We start from the raw sequence: 24,142 nt of genomic DNA on the forward strand, positions 1-24,142 counted from the left end.
GAACAAGTGAAGTTTTATGCTGTAAAGTTAGAAAATAACTCGTTTGTCACATTGCATCATTACACAACCCCTCTCCCCAAAAAAATCATTAAGGTTCATAATTAACCCCAATATAAACAACCCCGATGACTTCTCCTTTATTTTAACATAGTTAATTTGGTTTTACCAAGCTACTATTCTTCAGGTACTTTTCTAGTTGTAAGAGATGAACAAGGGGTTCCTTTAAGTGCAAACGTTAGTTCATTTTGTGAAGCTTAGTACAAGTATAAAATACTCAGTGTAGGTAACTATTTTACTGCTCAAAGTCAGCCTGATGGAAACTTCTTCCTCATATGAAAACAAAACAATAATCAACATACACTGGCTGTGTAAATACCAGTCTACATATATGATTATATGACTAGGTGATTATACATAGCAGGTTTGATAAGTAATGAAGTTAATGATTTAATGATTTAGCTTGCAAAAGAAAAATTATCTAAATGCCACAAGACTTTTCATGGGGGAGTTTTCAAAATCAAAGATCATTTCTCCCATGCTTGACTGTGGAATGTTGTGTCTTGAAAGTCTGCTTATTAAATCAAATACATCGATAAGACTGAAAGTTACTGGAATCTTTGTTGCATCTTTTACTCCAGTTAAAGACCTTCAAGAAAGACTTTTTTACCTAAAGCTCTATCTACAGAGACTTCCTTACAGAAGGTAATGCAGAAGAGTAGCAACTTCTCAAAAAGTGCTTGCTTATAATGCAAAGCTGCTATGGCAGTTTTTTTTCTGAAGTGGTTATTTTCATACCTGTTTCTCCTACCTAAAAATCTGTTTACAGTGGTGCTTGCTGCCAAATCTCTTCATAAGTGTAATGTCAAGTCATATTCACCCAAAACCCTCCACAGAAAACGTGGAAGGAAGCTACAGCATAATTGTAAGAAGAATAGATCAAGACAAGTCATAGTAGTATGCAGGAAAAAACTTCTTCAATCTTGAAATAACCTGGACAGGATGTCTGGGTGGGGAAACACAGTGCGCTATGAAGAGCAAAGATGGGGATGTAAGAAGAAAGAGAAGAACTCAAATATTGTAGGGCTGAGGACATTCAAGGGAAAGAATGGGGATAGCAACTTGGAAAGGGGGAGAAATGTGTCTGTTGGGAGATTAGTTTGAGAACAACTGCTTTATGGAACTAACAGAACTCAGAGACCACGAAAACTGAGAAAGCTGGAAGTTAATCTGTCTTTGGTGTAAATAAATCATTCTAATGGCACAACAGGCAAATTTGAACAAGAACCTCCTAAATTGAGCTCATGAGCCAGACAGACATTTGATTCTGTATTTTGAGGAGTCTCTCTCTCAAAAAGCCTGACTTTACCTTGGAAGACTTTATAGCTATTCATGTTATTATTCCTAAGGCAACAGTCATTTTCAGACTGCCTACATATTTATCCTACACCGATAGCCAATACAGTATTGAAAGAATGCAAATGCAATTTAAAACATACTGCAAAAATATGCAAAACTATTGCAAGTCAAATGATGGGAATTCTTGCAGCTGTTAACACAGGAACTTGCCTGGCTTATTTCTTGATTTTAGCCACAATAATGATTTCATCAGCTCTCAGAAATGCTACAATACTTGGAAACTCAGCTTACTGAAAGAAAGCCATAGCATTTATGCTTACCTGAATCAAAAACCCAAGCTTCCATACCTAACACAACAGCTCTACAACCATAAGAAACACTAGGCATGTCTCTCAACACTTTGATTTCACAGTGATTTAAAAAGTTATCTTATTGTTATACATACAAACTTGGCAAACCACCAACCCAAGGCTATTGAACTGGTACTCTGTGACGCAAGCCATGAGCAATATTTGCTAAGAATTTGCTATGCTATCAGTCATCCTATCTCATATTCCTTAAGCATATCCTACAGTTCTAATGTATCTATTTGTTTCTTGAATAGCCCTGAAAAGAGCATGCAACATTTGCATGATACTGAAGCATCAATGTATTAGGTTTGAACACAGAGTTTCATGAGACAACGTGTTCTTTAAGATGCACATAACCTGGTTAAATAATTATTCTCATAATTAGGTTTTCTTCAACACTGTGCATTAAAAATGCCAATTAGTGAAATAAATAAGCAAACAAAGAAAAAATAACACTCAGCAATACAAAAAAAAAATCACCACTGGAATAACTAAAAAGTGGGAAAATTGTAAAATCCTGCAGACTGGTAGAATTCTGATGTACTGATGAAAATCCAGGCAACCGGCTCAAGCTTAAATAGATTCCAAAACCATTGAATGCTTAAGAAGAACATTTGTAGTGTGGTGTCCCTTAATCCTGAATTTTTAAGTGTCAGGGTTTTCTCGTTTTGTTTTGGTGGTGGTTTTTTGGTTATCAGGGATTCTTTTTGTTATCTCAATCTTCTTTTGGAACTTGACTCCTCACAACCATCGGTCCTCTTCTGGGAACTGACTAAACAAACTCTTGAATGCATTCTGACTGAATGGACTGGTTGTCTCTGTAGCCCACTTCAGGAGCAAGCTATTTTGCTTTTTAACTGAAATCATCTAACGCTTAATCTTTCCTTTCCTTACAAACTTTTCACCAGTTAGCTAGCTAAACCAAGGTGCTGTTTGGGTTTTGCAGATGCTGCCAGCTGTCTGCAGGAACACACGCACAACAGAAGTCACGCACCTTCCTGAAGGATGATACACATCCAGCAGTGAGTGCCGTAAGTGGAGTCTGTATGTTCAGTGGGGTTTAGCAAAGTAATTCTTGATGGAGGAAAGACAAATTGGGCTTTGTTACTCTTGCTCTATTATTGCTTTGTTATTGCTAAACGTCAACACACCTGCATCTCAACATGTTTTGTTTTTACATCTGCGACATCCTTGCGGATGGTTTGGTGACTGGGTCTTGGTAAATCCTCCTGGAAACATTTAACACTGTTGAGACTGATCTCTGAGGGAAATGGATTCAGATGAATACAATTAAGTCATATGTTGAATGTAAATCTAGATCTTCATAGGATTATTGGAAGCATCCCCATTTTATTTTCTCAGAAAATGCTATGATACACTGCTGGCTTTTTTTCTTTTTTTTTTTTTTTCTTTAAATTCAGACAGTAACATAAAATTGCTATATTTTTTAAAACAGTAGTACAATACTTTTCATTCCATAGCAAGAGCCTGCAGATCTTTCAGTTAGTTTATCAAGTTTTTCAAATTCTCCCATGACAATCAGCTTATTTAAAAGAAAGAACCTGAAAGAAAGAGTTACTGATCATATATATCTAGCTCTAAGTCCTTTTGGAGAGCAGCACTGCTATAATCACAGTGATGCATCACTCTTGTCATTAAGCAGTTTAGATAATAACTGACCTGAACTCCTGGTATGTAACATGCATTCAGTAGTTACTACTACAGTGAAATATTTTAGCATCTTTTTGTACTTGAGCTAGACAGATAACCTCCTGAATAAAGAGAGCTTAGAGCCCCCCATCACAATATTGCATAGAGAAAGATGCCTGATAACAAAAGCTTATCTATCACACAAAGGATACATCTCTTGGAACAGCTGCAGTATTTTGTATGATATCCTAGTTATCCTAGAGAATATGCATTCTGGAGGCAAAATAATCACAGCAGATCACACTTCTGCCTTAACTAATTTACAGCAAGATAGCTGAGTAAGCTTCTGCTTGCAACAGAGATAGCCCACTGAAGATTAACTTCATTATCAATCTAATACTGGCAGAAAAAAGAAGTTGATACCTCAAGTTAGGTAAAATTAATTCTCAAAACCAACTGTTTATCTAATAGATATGCCAGATTCTTTCTAATGTAAGGTTTACACCAAGCCTTAATGTTTGTTCTGAGCTTGATACAAGGAAACACAATTAAATAAGACACGAATGCAATGATTCTTTCTGTCCTTAAAATTTTATAATTCATAATGCATACAATAACCTGTTTCTGCACAATTCTTTAAATACATTTTTATGCCATTGATTTTTTTTTTTTTCCAAACAGTGCACTTACCAGAAGGAAACCTTTTAAAAACAGATTTCAAAAATCAAACGTTTACGTTCCATTCTTACAAAATCTGGAAGTTGGCAAAGCAAGATTTTGAAAACACAACTGGCCTTACCTCCTTTTGAGAGTCCTTTCAGATTGGATGAATCAAAAATGCATTTTTTTACCATTTGATACACAAGGAGATTCAATTGGACATACTAAGACTTTCTTTCCAAGGCCAAAAAATATTTGCACTTTCCTGTTCTATCCGTATCATTCACTGCTGTAATTCAGCTACAAATGAAAATCATCATTCAATAGCATACATTGCCTGCAATGGAAAATGAGTTGCTGTTTGCCAAAACACATTTTTCTCACTGAGCAAAATTAACTGCAGGAAGAGAACGACTCGCCAAAAATTAGAGGAACTATGATAGTGCATAAAGAAGTGGTGAGATGACATCAATACTCAAATTCCCTCCTTCTCCCAAATTATTTACCACAGATATTTGATCTTTTGTTTCTCAACATCACAAAATTCACAGGTAATCAATCAATTTGAAACCCTGCTTTTAAGGGACCACAAATAAAAGCAAAGTAAAAATGGTTACCCATCAAATTCGCACTGCCTCACTGGTTTTAGAACCCTAAGTCTAATTGTTTCTTCTGCAGCCCTGTCCCTTTGACATTAGTAAAACAGGCTGGTCTTCTCAGCATTCTGGTGAACTCCTATATGAATACACGAAAACGAAGAAGGTTGGAATATGAGCCATGCTTTTATTTCTCTTGTTCTCTAGCTGGTCGCATGCACATACCTGAGCAAAAGACACTGACAGGCTTCAGGCACCACAAGAACCGTTTTAGCCTCTATCCCTCATACAGGACCTTCCCTGCCAAGGAAGAGTGTGAATCTCATTCCTACACCACCTTCTTCCCCTCACTTATGGTGTCCTAAGCCAAAACTATGCTTCAGATAGAGGATGACTTTCTTGTTATGGAAATGATTATGTTTAGCAAGAAAAATCTCGACATTCCTTCAATTTATTTTGTCAATTTTGCATTTAAAACCCACTAGCCTTTTTTCCCAACCTTTGATAGACTTGGATGCCTAGATGCCTTTCTGAATGATACCATTAAATGGCTTTGCTTTCGAAAGGAAAACACTTGCCCATTAATATTTTTTGTTTGTTTGTTTTTTAAGTGATAGATAGGCAGAGTTTAATGTAAATTATTATTACCAGCTGGAAAGCAAGGAAAGAAATACCACAAGCCCTTCCCACAAAAACTACATATTTCTTGCTGTATCATTCATTCTGTTTCTGGACAGAAGAGCAGGAGGAAAAAGGGTATCTGCTATCAATGTGTCTGTTCAAGGCAAACAAGGGATCTTGATACAATTACATGGAAATATACTTCCAAATTACTAGTTGTCACTGTCCATCACGTAGTGGCTTTGTTGTTGCTGTTTTTTATTCTGGTTTGGTTGGTTGAGTTTGGGGTTTTTTGTTCATTTACAAAGTATCAAGTGACAATTTGTACTAGCTCATTGCAAGCAATACAATTGGTGCTAACTCACTGCAAGCAACGTAATTAAAATACCCCAGCCTATTTTAAAATATTTGTCTGTTCCATAGTTGGAGCTTTGCATTTCAAAAGTAATTAGAAAAGACAGAAAAAGTATAGAAAATAAGATATATAAGAATTGATTGCAGATGTATTTTACCATACTAAGACCTATCTTGGTCTATACTCTAATTACAGAATTATTGAGAAGTGACAACTTATTAGAAATTCTAAGAATTAGGGTTCAGGAAAATTATTCTTCTCAAAGATGTAATTACTGGCTCAAAGTCCCAGCAGTTATAAATATTAATGGAAAAAAATAAACAAATAAGAACGAGTTGGATACTGCTAGTCTTGACAGAATCAGACCTCCTGGAATTACGGAATTAACCTTATCTTTAATCTTAGGAATTCTCAGTCAGTAAAGGATTCTTCTTTCTCCAAACTGAAATTTTCTGTTATTCAAGAAGTCTACAATGAAATCCCTTTGCTATCATGCATAAAGCCTAGCAGACTACCCAGCTTTTCCAAATTACTGATCTTTTTCTGGTGGTTTACATTCAGAACATCTTCTTAAAGAAATCAGAGATGATTTTGATCCTAACTCCTATGACTCCTTCAAGGCACTTTGTGCTTTTCTGCTCATGCTTTTCTTTTTCATCATTGGCTAAAGTTTATTTTTCTACTTTATCAATCAACACTATACAAGTAAATTTATAGTCCTTAATTTCAGTTTATTAAACTAGATCACAGAGTCATATAAATAGATGCATTTTACTTACAGGCATTTATTTTTTCTTTCCAAATTACAGCTTAATAAGAAGTTAAGATAGAATACAGACATTTACTTGGTTGCTATGATATCAAATGTAAATAAAAGCAGATTAAAGCACGCTTCCTCAAAGCCAATTTACAGCTATTATTAGCTACAGTATAATGAATGGTACTACAAAGGGATGATTCTGAGAAATGAAAAGCATTTCTGGCATTATTTGGTAACATCAAGAGAACTATGAAAACATTTATTCTTGAGTGAAGTTACCAATGATGGCTATACTGTTGAGGGCACTCCATCAATCCTCAAATTGTAACATTAATATCAACAGAAATGTATTCCACTTGGAGTACGTTAAACAAAAAGAAAGTATTAATAGCTGAATGATCAGACAACTGAGTAATCAGTCAATCCAAACACCTTGCAGTCATTCCACCAAAGCTACCATGTGTGATGTGAACCCTTCAACCCTCTAAATTAGCTTGGATGAATTCTCTGCCTTCCCAAAAGGATTTTCTGCTGTTAACATACTATCAATCTATCACAAACTCAGCATTTTTCAAGTTTCATTCAGATGACTCAGCTTAGCAAAATGACTGAAAAACAACCCTTAAAATGTTCCTTGATATTTTCAGGTTTTTTAGTAATTCAAATTGCTGCCACTGCCTGTTTTAAGTTAATTCCTGAATATTACAGAACAGCTTTATATGCATAATAAAACCTCTGATAAACAATCAATATTCTTACGTTGGTCACGGGTTCTTCTGTCACTAAAACAACTCTGCCATATTCTGTCAGACATTTTGACAGCTGATGAAGCCAACCCAGGATTCTAAGCAGATACACTATTTAAAGTACAGTTTGCATGGAACTGCAACACCATGATCAGAAATACTGGCAATATATATTTCTACATTTTGAATGTGGACTACTGCAATAGTTTAAAAAAAAAAGTACATTGGAACAAATCTACACATAAGTTCCTTGACAGAACAGCTCCTTATTTAACACACTGGACAAAAGCAGAGATCTGAGAGATCTCATGCAAGTTCTAATGTTTTGCTTCCCAGACCCTGTGATATTCATGAAAGAATCACTAAAAACAGTGGATGCCCACAGATTTCCAGTACTAAACAAGAGAAATCCTTTCAGTCAGCTTAATTTAAGAAATGCTTAATTAGAAATTAGAAATTTACTCCAGGAAATAAAATATATCATGCCTAAAATCAGGTATTCCTAGAATATGCATTAAATTGTTAGAAAACACAACAGAATGGAAAAAATCAGAGGTATATCAGAAGCCTACTGATCACATCATTAAAATACAAAGGAAAAGCCTGACTTCATTTTGAGTACCTCATTTTGAAAACTTGTAGTATTACTGTTGCTTTATCTTTGTAAACAAGAAAACACCATTTTACATTTTCTTAAGCATTTGTAGTAGCAGACATAATTTATATTAAAAAAACTGTTGACAATGGGAACTCAAAACATCTCTTTTCTATTTGCTAAATATCAGACTGGAGTGACTGCAAGGTCAAGAAAACAAGATGCAATCTGTTCTAAATGGAATGGTATGTATGAGAATAATGTTGATGTTATGGTCAGAGAAGCATTTCTTTTTACAGTAACAGTATATTCTAAACATTTCCCTTTTATTTAAAAAAAAAAAAACAACACTTTCATAATTTAATGTTCACAAAGCAGAAAATACTCTGGAAAGCTACACTGCACCCAAACTACCTTCTAAGACATTCCTCCAAATAAAAATACAACAAGCCATCGTGCAGAATTGTTTGAGTGAATAAAGTCCTTTAGAGTACTTTCTTTCATTACAGTTCCACTCAACTGCTTGCAAGGAAACGGGAACGCCAGCTAGGAGCTTCTGTCCATAAAAACCATTTTTATGCCATAAGATTTCCCCCTTTCCCTGCCTTGCCTAACTTAACTTCTCCTTAAATTACATTCAGAGTTCGGCGGTTCCGTAACAACTTCAATATGGCAAAGTGTTTCAATACTTTGTAAAGGTTCCATGTCAATTTCCACCTCCAGTTACTGCATGGTTTACATTTTTCATCCTGGCTGCTCTAAGGGATGAACACCTTCACAGTATTTATGTGGGGTCCTACAGCTTCAACGTGGGTTCTTGTGAACCACTATATTAAAATGACATTGAGACATATCGAGCTGGTATCTTATATTATATATTATATGCACTTATATTATAGATATGCAAAAGATTTCCCCACGATTTACCAAAATGTGTCAAACACAATGTGATCTTCGATGGCAAAATAAAAGAGAGCCATGCAAAAAGTGGTTGTTTGGGCTTTTATGAGACTCGTGTGAACCATCTTTCAATCCCATTCATATGAGTACATACACCTCTCAGTTGTGCAGCATAATTTTCAAGTTTAAAAGAGCCCAAAATCCGAAGCAAATCTCATTAAAACTGTTTCTTTTTGTCTCGTATGGGTCAATATCATGTAAAATGCCAAAACACACTTTTTTTTTTCCCAGCTGAAATTGTAGACCACTTGTAGCCCACTTGGAATACAGCACAAACTTTCTAAAATAGCCACAAACCATTCTAAGTATTCTGGGTATGTACTGAAGTCTGAATTCACCACATATTGCAAAAGTTCTTTGCAGAGCAATAAAACTAAAATTAGAGTGTACTAAGAGAATTTTTATTTTTTCGTATATTTGTCTGTGAAAGACAGTTATGCATATACTTCAAATTTGGGGTACCTAAAAGAAACTGTTAAGAGGTGTATTAATAGATCTTCTAAGCTTAAGTACAGCTTAAGTACTTTATCCTAGAATCCAGTGGATGGCTGGATTTAAAACTCGCTGAATATTAATCTTTAGTTCTTAAGAGCTTTGAATATTTCTTATTTCCACTAAAGCAGTATAATTTAGCTGGGGACCTTATATCAAAGAAGAGTATTTTTTTTAATACAGAAAATTCTCCAAATTTTTTTACATAATCTCACAAAGTCATACTTATGTCAGAGGAGCATTAGCAAAGTATCTACATGACGTCAAACAATCTATGGTAAGAACATAAGCAAGTTATCTAGGCATGGTAATTTCTTTGGATAAATTTTGTCCATTATATGAGCCAGCAGAAAAACACTAAGGACAAAGTATGGCCAATGATTAATTATGAGACTGAATGCATCATGTGACTGTTGTACATGCTTATTCATTATAGTTGTTATACTGGAATCAGTATCTAAAGTGGAGCTTACAAAAAAGAAGAGGATAGACTCTTTAGCATGGTCTATGATGATAGGACAAGAGGAAGTGGTTGCAAACTTAGAGGGGAGATTTAGGTTGGATATAAGGAAAAAGTCTATTACAATGAGGGTGCTGAGGCACTGGAACAGGCTGCCTAGAGATGTGATGGATGCCTCATCCTGGGAGACATTCAAGGCCAGGCTGGACTAGGCTCTGGGCAATCTAATCTAGCTGTGGGAGCTCTGGTTCATTGCACAGTAGTTGGACCAGATGACCAGATAAAAAGCCCCCTCCTAAGAATTCTATGATTGTATGGATGTATGTGTGCAAGTACACAGATGTGCACGTATAGCACATAGCATTCGTATTAATCTTTAAAAAATTAGGACTATTCTGTTAGCTTCCATCTAATTGTTAGCACTAACGCAAGCCAGAGTTGTTATGGCAGGTAGTCCTAGCTGTCTTAATAGAAAGGATTTGTTAAGTAGGAATTAACTGTTATTTTTTCATGAACTGTTCTACTACTACAGCTTCTCTGTGAAATGATGTAGTTTGCATCTGAATCCTACTTAAACACTTAAAAAAAAAAAAAAAAAACCCACCCCAAAACAATCCTCAAAAAAGAACACAGAGAAATTCCTTTAAATTGGCATTTTTCATGTAATTTTTACAGATTCTTAGATTCTTACCAGCTCTTGTGTATCTTCTGCAAGTGGCAAAAATGTAGCTTCCATAATAGCAACTTGATCAGCGTTGAGTTTCTGCCATAGGCCAATCAGCAAAATCACAAGATGGGTGGCACTTTTCAACTTCGTGAATGCCTGGAACATGTTGGCTTGATTTTCTTCTGCTGCATCTGCTAGAGCTATTACCTGCAATAATTACAAACTTCTGTTAAGTATAATTTTACCATCCGTGAACACTCAACACTGAAATTACATTTGGCACACTCTTATTTTCCTTTAGAAGGTCCTGAGGAATTCTGTTTTCCATAAACACAAACCACAGGCTATTAAATGAATTATCATTTATCTAGATTTTTCCTTTGTATACCCAAGGTAATTTCAAGTCCATATGGCAATACAATTAATCTATCTAGCACTACAGTCAATGTCGAAAGGATTCTGTTTAGTGTGTATTCTTGAGGCATTTCTGAAACTGACCCCCACCACACCACATAATACATGATAAACTAACTTTCAGGTTTATACCACACATGATGCTAATCCCTGTATGACCAGGAAGCCTACTGTATTAATCAAAAACAATATGTTGATTTTATTCCATTAAGAATGCAATATATAATTATTTCCACATGAACACAACAGACATCTGTTACTTTATTAACTCCCAGGTCTGTGTTTCGCACTAGTTGTCTCTGCATTTATGCCAAAATGTAAACAGTATGAATCCTGTTTACGACAGCAATACTGATTTAACATAACTGCCACGCAGATTTTGAAATTATTTTATAAAATACAGTAACATGGCAGATTCATTTCTTGTAAGATGGTAAGATAACTCAGTACTTCGGCACAAAGTGGGGGTTGTAAGTAGAAAAGCTACTACATCCTACTCATTTCAGAAATAACTTCTCATTGTAGATGAGCACTCACACCACTGTGTGACAACGGATGCTGCTGAAAAGCATTGTCAAAAATCCCTTCTTTCTTGAAACGTTTAGACATTTTTCACCACTCACTAATGAAGATGACAGTGATTTCAATATGCAGTTGTCATCATTTCAATATGCCAACAGTAGATTCCCCATGGTACTTGCACTGATTTAATTCAGCTAAAGGTACCAAAGAAAGTTAAGAGGTTTATTGTAGGGTGGGAGCACAATTTATGACATCTCTCTCTTGAATGCCCCAAGATCTTCACGTTGCCTAAACAATCCTTGGTTTGTGCAGTGCAGATTATCTTCTCCATCATTTAAATCAACTCCAAACACTTCCCCTCATCCACTTTCTCCTTCTGTGTACTTATCTGTGAAATGGGGCAATAGGTGCTTGACTGGAGTTGTGAAAGGCCTCCCAGAAACACTGCCGAAGTGTAATTAGTATTACAGAAGAATTTACAAAGTAAAACTCGATCCATTAGCATTTGGCAACAACGGGTAAATGAAAATACTATACAATGCATCTTTAGCCTGGAAACAAAGCCAACCAGCTGTTAGCATTTGGTGGAGGAAAACTATTTTTAAATCTGCAACACTGCCATTAGAGATGTGTGTGTGTGTGTTCCCTCCAAGTTCCCATGTGACTGGGAAGATAAAGGCAACAGAGAATTTTAGGGAACTATAAATATGAAGCATTTCAAACAAAATGTGTTGATAGCTTTTGTTTTAGGTTGTAAAATGCTAAATTTCCAAATAAAACGGAGAACCCACAGGACACTTATAATTCAAACATTGCATAAATCAGGGGAAGGGAAGAGACAAGTCCAGCTAACTGCACGAAGAAGTGGGAAATGAATCTCTAATAGTAAAAAACAAAATGACCGAAGGTGCTTATAAGAAAGCAATAGTAACACAGCCAGCAAAGCCCTGGTGCTCCATCTACCTCATCATCTTGCAAGAGGTGCAGTTCCACAGCATGGTTACTTTTCTGTGATTTTGTGTGACAAATTCATCACTGTGGAGCACCCCCACATGAGCTGCAAGTGACCAGCACAGCCACTGATTGTATACATCTTCACAGCTCCATCTTCACAGAAGACACAAACAACAACAGCACACAAGTTCTCTGCAGCCAAACAACAGCCTTCAAATATCTTATCACGTTTCCTGTGCGAGATGTATTCAAAAACGTTGGGAATAAAATACATGTTAAATAAATATATACATGTTAATAAATATAAATATATATGCTAAGTAACCATTGGGAATAACGATACAATGAACTTAACATGCTGATGACGTCCCTAAAATACCATTATTAGATGGGATAGCAGAATGGATTAATTCACAGTTTCTGGAAATTAGAATGAAGTTGTATCTTCTTCCTGGATACAAGCTCACCTAATGTCATGTCAGTAAGGCTGAAGAAGAGAGAAAAGTCATTGTGCTTGTGTGACAACTGCTGGAACCCCCATTACACAACAGAGGTGAAGGACATCCTCCAAGCTGAGTCACTCATGAATTCCTCCACGGCCTCTCATTCGGTCCTATGCTTAACACTTACACAGTACTGGATACAACAGAAACTAAACAAAGAGAAGTTACTACCTGGTGTCTTACTTCAAGGAGTCTTGACTTCAGAATTTGCATTCTTCCTATTCTATAACAACAAACAAAGGAGATGCTCATTTCTGATAGGCTATCAGAACTAAAATAACTAAGCCTCATACTCTCTCATATCTTCACAGGATAGGAACAGAAATATATGAAAAGTGGCAGCCCAACACGTAGGTTAAACACAAACAATTAGTCCAAATGAAAACTAGAAACTGTCCATAGTGTATGAGGCCTATCACTGGCTGACTTTGTCTTTCTCCTTGTGCTTTAATATCACAGAGCTGCCAAATAAAAAGTTACCTAAAAAATATTTAAGTTATGGCAACCTTCTTTTGGAAAGTAATGAAAGTAATGGAAGAAAGGAAGGTGGCAGAAAGAAATAAAAAATCTAAAAGGTATTGAAATGGAAAGTATGGTATTTGTTACATATTTTTACAACTGATCAAAACCTATCTTTCATTTACAGCCTTTTTTGTTTAACCTCTTCTCACCAAATTCTCCTTGTGTTCACATCTCTACAGGAAAGCACAGGTCAGTTATTCATTACTAATGAAAGTACATTGTTAAAAAGAGAGACGTAGAGAAGAACTAATGTCTAAGTTAAGATCATGCTTTTAACAGAGTTTTATTAAGTTTCACATTCACAGTTAGCAAAGGTACGCCTGAAATCTAGAAGTATTTCTGTAATCTCTTAAGAACTTCAGCCATTAGCACTATTACTGATATTCAATTGCAAGTGTTTCCAAGTACGGAGCATTTCTCACATTTTCAGAAGGACTTTCCATACTTATTTCATTCTAAGTGGATATTTCAAGATTGTCAAGGATTTGAAAACTGCACACTAATGGCGATTCAAGTTTGAAAAATAAGTAAATAAATAAATGCCACATCTCCCCATTATTACCACATAATTGAAGATATTTTGGGGCAGTGCTTTAACATCCACCAGTACTAGAAAAAAGATTGCAAAATACCCAAATAAATTCTCTAAAGCAATTACAAACATAATTACCCCAGGTTCATTCCAAATAAAATTTCAAAACTACAAAAGACCACACTAAATGACCAGGAAATTTAAGATTTTTTTTTTTCCCCCTTTTTCTTAAATGCAGGAATGAGCATGAAGTTCCAGACAATTTTCTTTTGAGTGGGTAGTATATTTTCTTGGAGAACCAAGCACCATAGGGATTGAAGACTCTCACTGGTTTTATGCCAGATTCCAAAAACAGAGAACAGGAAATTTGACTGACAATTTGTTTTTCTTTTTGAAAATAGCCAAGAAAAACATAACTGTTCACCACAGATGAAACTTCAGCCAACTGTTCTTATTCTCATCTATTTCTAACACAATGGGTTCAGCTTCTAGCAAATTCAAAGTAACTTTATTTTCAGTAGAAATCAGGTAGCAGAAGACAGCAGAGATTTGGTATTAAGAAAAACAGGATCCCTTTATGCTTCATATATTGCATTTAAGAGATAGTCTTCTGTGCAAAATGTGTTAAGATAAGAAAAATAGCATCAGAAGTGTAATTATTTTGAACCAGACACAAGGATGATGAATTATCAAGACAATTATCATGTACTCCACAGTGAACTAATGCACAAAGCCTCCCCATCTAGTTTCAGAACACAGCTATCCAGTACTAAGGAAGAATTATACAAGCAAAAGCAGTGATCACAAGCTCATTGGTATCCTCTGGCAATTGTTCCAAATTTAATATGGAATCATTCATGCTGAAGTACCTAATTGGTCCAGCCCCTTCCAGCTTATTTTTAAAGCAAAGCTAAATCCTCATAAGTAAAATTTTAATGCACAGAAAGCACAAAAAAAATATAGAGCTGAGAATTCCCATGACTACTTGTTCCTTCCTATTGTAACAGGACATTCAGCACTGTTCTACTTCACCATTTCCTACATTCATTCATTTTAGAAAAGGAAATACAATTCAACAACTACATCTATATCAACATCTAATAGAACATTCTTCTCGTGGTTTTAAGAGGTCTCCATCACATATCTTAGTTCACATGGAACAAGCAAGCATTTAAAATCAATTCTTTAATCCTACAAGTCCTTTTGCTTATCTTACAGAAGGTATGCAGCCCTACACAAAAGCTAATGCAGCAGTAAAGCAAACCTTTACAACAGATAAGACAAGGTGGTAGCAATCATATCGGCTTAATTAATAAAATTCTGAATATCCTTATTCTAGGAGTAAACTATTTTCTTAGGGGCAATTCTCAATGCAGTTTGCAAAGAAAGCAAATGGTGACTAGCAGACTGGATCTCAGTGCAGCCCTTCTCACTCAGCGACCATTGTGCACACAGCTTTTGACAAGTGACCGAGGCTTTATGGAATGCAGGCACAGAGATCCATGTCAGAAAGTGATCTTTATCTAGCCCTCTGTCACCAAGACAAATAACTGTGTTCACTCCTGCACTTTACCACTGCGGCGTTCCCACAACCCCACAGCACAAATGTAGAACGTGCATCAGGGTTGAGTACCTCAGGCCACAATTATCCCACTCACATAGGAATGCCCCCAATTTCACTAACCATGGCCAAAGGTTTTGAAACCACTGTACAGCCCCGCTGTGATGACAGCAAAGCATCAGTTCACATCGGCACCAAATACTCAACTTTCAAGTGAAGCTCAACATGACCCAGCCCTGAGAAGAGAGCAGAGAGATGAAAGAGGCAGCGTTATGAGCTACGGTCCATTATCTGGATTATCTCCCAAAACAAGCATGAAATTATTGATCATTATGAGGAGTTAGTACAGCAATCTGTGCTTCTGAAAACTAGAAAAGCTATATTAATGAAACGCTCGACATTGCAGGAGATGTTGTGTAGATTTCTTTTCTCTATGTTATTTCCATGACAGAATTATCACTAATACCTCAACAGCACCTTCTCCTAAACTGGAACTTGCCAAGCAGCAGTATTGCCTACAAGCACAACACAGATTACAGATTAAGTCAGCAGGCAGCTCAAACGCCCTTCGAAAGCCGGATGGATGCACTGTTTATACTTAGAATATTCTTTTGAAGCTTCACATGTAATAAAGCTGTTTTACCTCAACAAACCAAAGAGATATACTATCACCGAGTCATGCTACAACTAGTTTCTTTCATTTACAGAAATAGGGACAATGATACTAATAAGAATATATATCTAGATAATGTCCCTATCTTTTCAACAATCCAAAGACAAAATTGTATGAAAAGATCCAACTGAAAACAGGAAAAAAAAGTCTAATCCTTTTCTTTCTTCTTCAGAAAACTCGGTCAGACAGCCTAGAGCTGCGTCTTCACAAGTTTCTATTTCCCTAGTCTTTATACGTATCAATACATCCTGCTTTAATCAAAAAGTTTGTTGAAGGTGAATACAAAATATTTAGAGGGTTCAAAACCCCACTCACCTGAGTACATTAGGTAAACACACCTGATTGTTAATGCATTTAAACACAAGTTAAAATCCTGATGGATCAACAGCATCTTACTCCAAAGGAAATATGTTTTTACTGGGTAAAGCATTTAGCCACGCATTGCTAGTAGACATTGTTAGTTCTACATAAAAATGGTTATGAACTAATTAAACTGAGCACGTTCATATTCCCCTTTGTTTAAAAAGGCTGCTCTTCACACACAAGTTAATATTGAAAAGTTCTGTCTGAACAATAAAAACGTAGTGTCAAAAAAGTGCTTTCTTCCATTACTTTTGCCAGTTTACTGGTTTTATTTAATCTCTCTATGCTACTTAATACTGTGGCTTATTCACAGTAACAGAAAAGAACTTCTGTTGCCCATAATATTTCTTCTGTCTGAAGCAACGGTTCCAGTTAAGGACATTTAGATTTGATTAATTCGCTGTTCTCCATTTGCTTGATTTCTTTAAGAGTTTCTTTCTCTAAAAACCAGATGAACTACTGAAGTTTATAAGAACAAGGAAGTATTTAAGCATCCAACACCACACCTGCTCTGAACAGTCTATCTATAACATTACCAGTTTTACATGTGAGTAACTGCTCATTAGTTGGTACAATTATTAAATACCAAGATGGGGCGAAATATTTCTCATGAAAGAATGTCGAAACTTGCAGTATACTCCAAAATATCTATGCTACTTCCCAACACATGTAGAAGCAAGTCCTACACTGCAAATCAAAATTTAAATGTGGAGATATAACATTATCTGAGTGAAATAGCATCTGGTACAAACCCCAACAAGTCGGTGAGTTACAATGCATCCTTCACTTCCCCCATCGAAACAAAAGTTCCATTTAAGTGTACAGATGTGCCAAATAATGTGCAGATATGTCAAAGAATTGCTGATAGCCAATGAACATTGAAGACAAGAGTTTCACTGTGAAGCTGTGGTTGAATTGGCAGCAGTGTATTAAAAAAATAGAGCCAAGCATTAGCTAAATGGAGACAGAGAGGTGGAGGGCTTGGTTTGTATCACTAAATACATGGTATTATGTAATGATGACAAAAATATTTTACAACTGAGGAACAAACTTTAAACAGCAGAGCTGCATGTTTGGTATCTTAAAGTAAGCTGTGAGGGCAAACAAATGGTTAAAAACCATCAAACCAGACTGAGGCATCGGCATCACAAAAAGCAATGTCAAATAGCCCACCAGTTTTATGTTTTTATTTCTCTCTTTTTTTAACATTTTAATAAAAATATTAAAAATTAAAATTCTTTTTAAATTAATTATTAACTACATGGTCTATTTTAAGAGAGATGGTCCAAAAGTAATGCCTCCTATTTTATTATGTTGGCTCAGGATGTCAAAAGTGGATGTTGGTGGTATAGCAGTTAAGATTGAACCTCCCTACTAATATTCCATTACATTTTGCTGCCGTGCAACTGATGGCAGTAGAGGGGCTGCATAACAAAACAGCATTTGACATAGAAGTGCATGTGAAACAAAGGTGTGGAATTGAACCTCTCCATGCAGAAAAAATGGCACACAAAGGCATTTATGGAACTGAGCAGTGGATGTGAACACAGTGGGTCGTGCATTTCAGCAGTGACAACAACAATGATTTGACACCACCGCTGAAGGAAAGTAGCATTTTGTAGCTGAGACTTTGTTCAATCAAATAGTGCTACTGTGCTCTTTGTATCTGCTGTAGTTTCCATGGAAATAAATAGGAGGCATTACTTTCAAAGCAACCTATGTATAGGCAACCCAACACAATTTCTCTTCACTTAACGTGGCCTGGGCAAACCAAAAGGATGGACGCCCATGCATTAGATCCCACTTCTGCAAAAATTCACACACAGCAAAACTCAGTGGGCAAAACCAAAGCTTTACCATCACCACTGGAAAAGTTGCATTGACTCAGTAAGGGCAATATTTCATCCTATTAAAGAAAACTACACTCAGTGTGATTAGGCACATGCATTCAGTAGAAGAAGAAAAAAAAAGAGTTTGCAGTATCTTTGATACAAAACTAGCTTTAGAAATCAACAATAAACCCAAAAATCATTGTTGTTTCCCACAGATTACATGCTAAACCATGTATCTCCTAAATCAGGCTTGTCTATGTTTTATTATAAACATTAAAAACAATAAACCTGTTGTAGACAAACAAACCTTTAACAGGTTAATAAAAACAAATCCAACTAACACACTGTAGAGATATTCTTCCATTTGGATAGTAATAAAGTAATTCCAGCAAATTATGCTCTGAACACTTTCATGAGTATCAATATTGAACAAATCAGCAAGGTCAGTTAAGACACTGAAATACTAAGCTAAATTCCAATATATTGCATTTGTCCACTCAATGCCATTTGCAATTTTGGCACTTTTGCTTTTATTGAACCTGAGAGAATATCCAAAATTCCTCATCCAGTTTGGATAATACACAATTTAAAATGATTAGAAAACACTGTAGTTGCTAACACTGTCTGGAAATAACAGTAAGGTTCAGAATGATTGAATTAAAAGAATAAAGTGGAATCATAGAATCACTCAGATTGGTAAAGACCTTAAAATCATCAAGTCCAACCACAACCTAACCATACTGCCCTAATTCAAACTTCCCTCCACTAAATCATGTCCCTGAGCACCACATCCAAATGGTTTTTAAACACACCCAGGGATGGTGACTCAATCACCTCCCTGGGGAGCCTATTCCAGTGATTAACAACCCTTTCTGTAAAGAAGTTTCTCCTGATATCCAACATAAACTTACCTTAGCACAACTTGAGGCCAGTTTCCCTTTCACCTGTTACCAATGAGAAGAGACCAACCCTGCTCTCGCTGCAATCACCTTTCAGGTATTGGAAGAGAGCAACAGGGTCTTCCCTCAGCCTCCTCTTCCCCAGACTGAACAGCCCCAGTTCCTTCAGTGAACCAGGAAACCAATTTTAAACACAGCACTCAAAGAAAATGGCTGGCTGGCTAATTAAAAGCTCAAACTTTTAACCACAACACCAATTTCAGGACATCTCCCATTGTTTTGAGACAGTTTGTAGGACTTCTCGGCTGGTATAATCTTGAGAACACGTGCCAGTACATTTGGAAATAAAGCAAACTTTTCAAGTTGAAGTACAGAGATCCAAAAACATGTGAGACGTTTGTTTGAATACGTTGTCTTTGAATTAGGGTTTTTCCATAATTTCTTCCTTTTTGTTCTGAAACAAGCATAGCTATTTCAAAACAAAGGAACGCTGTGATGAAATGCAGGTTTTGTAAAACTCAGGCAAAAAACAATCTACATTAAACTCGACCAAAATTAAAAGAGATGGGAGTTCTTTAACAGAAGAAAGGTGGAAAGAAAGGTTTCAAACCAGACTTTCAGTGTAAGAAAAAATTCAGTGCTCATTCAAGGTGCCAAAAGAATATGTTTCAAACATTATTCTGGCATTTCTCCACAGATGAAGCGCAACAGAGAACACAATAATGCCAAACTACTCAGAAAATAACTCCTATCATCTTCTGACATGCAACTCATTCCATAAGATATTTGATTTCTATGCCAACATTCATACTCCTAATATAAATCTCATAATAAAGAAACAAAGTAGTTACCATAGCCCTGGGATCCTTCATCTACAGAAAAAGAAAGGAAATAGAAAAAGAAACCATCTGAAGTAACACCACAGTCTATTCAACGTTAGCTTTCCAGGTGGTGATCAAAACAGCATACCTAAATCAGGTCACCGATTTCATTGTGCTGTGGACAACGACCAAGCAAACGATTCCCATTCTTCTGCACACCTGCAACTGCACCTTCTTTCTTTGTTTCTTTCCAACTCTCTTCTCCAACTGAGAAATTAAGAGAATTCCCACCTGAAATGCTCTGCTAATTCACAAGAACAAAGACCACAGGAACAAAATCAGGTGAAGTTTTCTTCACACCTGCACCTGCCCCAGCCACACCATCAACAGTGCCACTGAAACCTAGAAATTAGAAAATAAGTGAAAATAAAAAACAAATACTTCTCCCCCAAATTTGTTTCTCTTATGTTCAAATTAAGAGAAGCCGCAAAGCTAGAAATTATTTTAATATGTAAAAGTGACTTGAATACAGTCTTATGTCAGTAGATTGTCTCACATGGCTACGGATGGATATCCAATAAAATAAACACCACCATACGTGAATTTGTAGTACTGGAGCTTAATTATTCATCATAACATTTCTGCATCATTCTCCTCTTACATCTCTACATACATGTGAGTCTATATGGCATCCTAGAATCCATTTCAAAACAAAGTTATAAACAGCCTTTGAGAATTGTTACAGAGAAAAAAAGAAACCAACAGTTAAAACAGTTCAAAGTTGTACACGCAAATGTTTTTAACCTGTCTTTGGATTCTGCATTTTCAATAGGACATCAGCTAACTCTTACTTACATCCCACAACATTCCTCTTTCTCTCAAAGTAAATGAAGACCCAAAAGATAGAAGACCTTATAAATAGAATAAAGAAACTCCTTCCAGTATTAGTTTAGGATTAATTCTCCTGTGAAAGAACACCTGTGTAACACACTTGCCAATTTTTGAAGATGAACACTTTTTTTTTTACCTGGCCTCACTATCTATGTGGTACATTGTCTGCTGACAGAAAAACAAGATGGTTCAGGCCAGCCTGGCCATAAAGGAGAAATAATATTTTTCAGCTTTCTCAGTCTTTGGAAGTACTTCAGAAAGGCTCAAATTTAATTTAACTCTATTTTCCAGAAGACAGACTTTTTCTTCCATGAAGAAAAAATTGTAAAACAACCTATCACCAAATGCACAGAAATGTATGCATTTTTATTGCAACCTTCCATAAGCAAACTTTTCATTCCCCGTCTTTCTTTATTCTAACAGGCAGCTGATTCCATCAGGGACCTACTGCCTGGGAGAATAGATGAAAAAAAGAGAGCAATTGTCAGGTGGGTGAGCTTAGGTCTCTGAAATGTGATAACTGACTTTGCATCCCTCTCTATTTTAAGTCTAGAAAAAATATATATATATATATATTTTATGAGCAAAAGTTTATGGATAGCTCTACTGCATAATATTTGGATTAACAAATAGTACCTCCAATTATGTTAGAAGAGGAAAGAGCTCATTTTTCAAGGCTAATATGCAATCACACACAAACACACCCCACTAAATTAGCAACAAATGCTCTTACTGATTTTAGCCAAGATAGGCTTCCTGATAAGATTTTCTTTTCAAAAAAAAAATCTCAATTTAAACACTTATCTTTTTCCCTTGATGTAATACAGCTGAAGTTCATGCTCTGGTTCAGTCAAATCTAATAGTTTTAACTTCGTTTTGTCCATTATTGGTCATAACGAGATGTATTCAAAAGGGTATTTATGTTTGCTTTATTCTATTGCATAAAGTTAGGAAAACACATCTGGGTAGCGTAGATTCAAGCCACGCTACAGACCAAAAATCCAGATAAACGTTTTGTCTAGAGGGATGACTAAATAAGTTGGCCAACTATCAGAGCAAAATAACTTTGATGTTTCAAGTTGGTGGAGCTCAGAAATATGACCTAAAAGATAAAGTTACATCTTCTGAAAGAGTAGCAACTCTTGTTTCCCTTAGTTTCTGCTAAGAAAAATGAAAAGCATTCCTGCTGAGTGATGGCAGAATGTAAAACTATTAAAATGGTAGGAACTCAAGAAAAAGCATTTCTCTATTTTAGCTCATGTTCATAAATAGTTCATACTCATCCCCTTTTCAGGACAATCTCCAGTGCTTACCTCCCCTATAACCAAAAATGGCTTGGAGTTTGCTTAGAGGACTATAGAGAAGGATGGTATTCAAGACTCATGTTGCAAGGGTGGAACTCAACCTGAGTGGATTGGATCTATATAACCTACATCCTGAAAGTGATGCTGAGTCACTTGTCAAAAATTAATGAACTATGAAATATATAAATTGATAAATCCTTGTATCAGGTGCAGAACTAACTTACTGAGCTCAATCTACCATGTAATAAAGCAGACAGCTGGCACGTTGTTGAACGATAGGACTGGAGAGATTTACTAAGCACCGTTCCTATGAGAAGAAGCACTAACAAAACCTCAGTGTGCAGTGAGAACATGAACCAAACATTATGCTCTTCTCTAAGTGGAAAATTCCTAGGGGGCTTCGCAGGCATGGAGGCATGGATCATACAATTCCTTAGGACCAAATATAATGCTATCTATGATACAGTTAGCTCCAATTTCCACAACTCCCACTCCATCAGCTGTCTCCTGTAAATGACTGCATGCCCTTGAAAGACAGAAAGAGCCTATTGAGGTGTATAGGCATCAAGGCATGAATTCAGGGACAGGAGTTTTAATAGCATAACTGTAACATTCAGACGAAGCTGATAAAGGAGCACAGGAATAAAAGAACAGTAACAAGTTTGTTACGTACTGGCATTCACCACAACTTTCTCTTCCACATAGTAGCACAGTATTAAAAAGAGAAGATTTCCAAGACTTTCCCTTAACATGAATAGCGAGGCATTTAAAATCTGCAAAAGCAGCCAAGAGAGTGATCCAAACCTAAATTAACCACAGCCATTTTAATTTCCTTAGGAACAAAATTTTAGTATATTTGGTTTTGGATTCATGATCTATACAGCTCAAAAGTTAAATAATTCTGGCTGTAAATGAAAGCTTTGCCTAGAAACAGCTAAGAACATTTCTCTTCTCATTGAAGCAAGCGATCTGTAGTCTATGTACCACATGCTTTTATTTAAAGTGTAAAATACAGCTTAAATAATACACATCCCCAAAACCAAATAAGTAGCCTTTACTTGGGGCAGCCAGGAGGTTGCAGCATCCAGTTTAAGAGAAGACCAGCGTGAGAGCTGCTTGGACTCTTAAGATTCCATCCACAGTAATAAAATTCCACTGCTTCAGCTAGCAAGTGAACAAGACAATATATAAGCACCACACTATCCAGACTACTGTTCATGATGGACAACTGAAGTATGCATCTGTACATCATTGCAACAAAAGTATTAAGAAGAACTAAAAATGTTTGCTTAGAATCTTCCAAGCCTGTAGGTATCTGAAAGTCCAAATGCTTATGCACTGTGTTAAAAAGGGTCATGTGCTCATTACAAATTAATTATTGCTTCAGAACATCTTTGTGATGTGGGTAAAATAGAGCAGAAGTTGTGGATCAAAAAATAATAGTAATAAATCACTGCATCCTGTAGTCACCTTCCCAGTGTGTTCTAAGCACTGAAGCATAAATTAGCTTCAAATAAGTTAAATAAAACGTGTATAGATTAAACTTCATAGTCCCTTTTTTTTCCCCACAGATACGAATCAGTGGATTTCTTCTCCACAGTTCTTTCATGCTATGTCTGTAAAATTTAATTATTGGCCATTTGTTAAAAAACTATATGTAAGAAATTGCCTTGCTTGATTAAATTGAAACAAAACTTTGTCATTCATATCACCATATCTCAGGTTTTACTCATAGAAGAATTGAGTGAAAAATGTGAACCAAAAATATACATTTCCTTCAATTTATAATCATAATCATACTTAAATAGCTGTTCTCTGTGTGCAGATAAAACATATTCATAACAATCAATATTAATAGAACTCTGAACAGAACAAAGACAATCCTAAACTTCTCCAACAAGTCACATGGATGTAATACTTCACTTAATAAAAATAGCTGCATGTTAAATGAAAAAACTCTTCCCCATCCAAGATCATATTCAGCATTTTCGACATTTGAAGATCACTACCATTATCAGGAGTTATTATCAGAGTACTGATGGACAAAATCCCTTTTAAAATGGCAAGGGGGTACTTCTGTCAG

At 36.0% G+C, this 24,142-nt stretch overlaps 1 protein-coding gene across 2 annotated transcripts in view; it reads right to left on the minus strand.

Annotated features, from left to right (window-relative positions):
- BBS9 (Bardet-Biedl syndrome 9) overlaps positions 1-24,142 on the minus strand; it is a 273,148-nt gene that overhangs the window by 140,944 nt on the left and 108,062 nt on the right. For both annotated transcript variants that reach the window (XM_048950758.1, XM_048950757.1), the window contains exon 20: positions 10,293-10,475. In XM_048950758.1, the coding sequence (XP_048806715.1) occupies positions 10,293-10,475 (183 nt within the window). The remainder of the gene's footprint in view (positions 1-10,292; positions 10,476-24,142) is intronic.

Source organism: Lagopus muta, chromosome 7 (assembly GCF_023343835.1).
Source record: "Lagopus muta isolate bLagMut1 chromosome 7, bLagMut1 primary, whole genome shotgun sequence".
Classification (NCBI taxonomy): Eukaryota; Metazoa; Chordata; class Aves; order Galliformes; family Phasianidae; genus Lagopus; species Lagopus muta.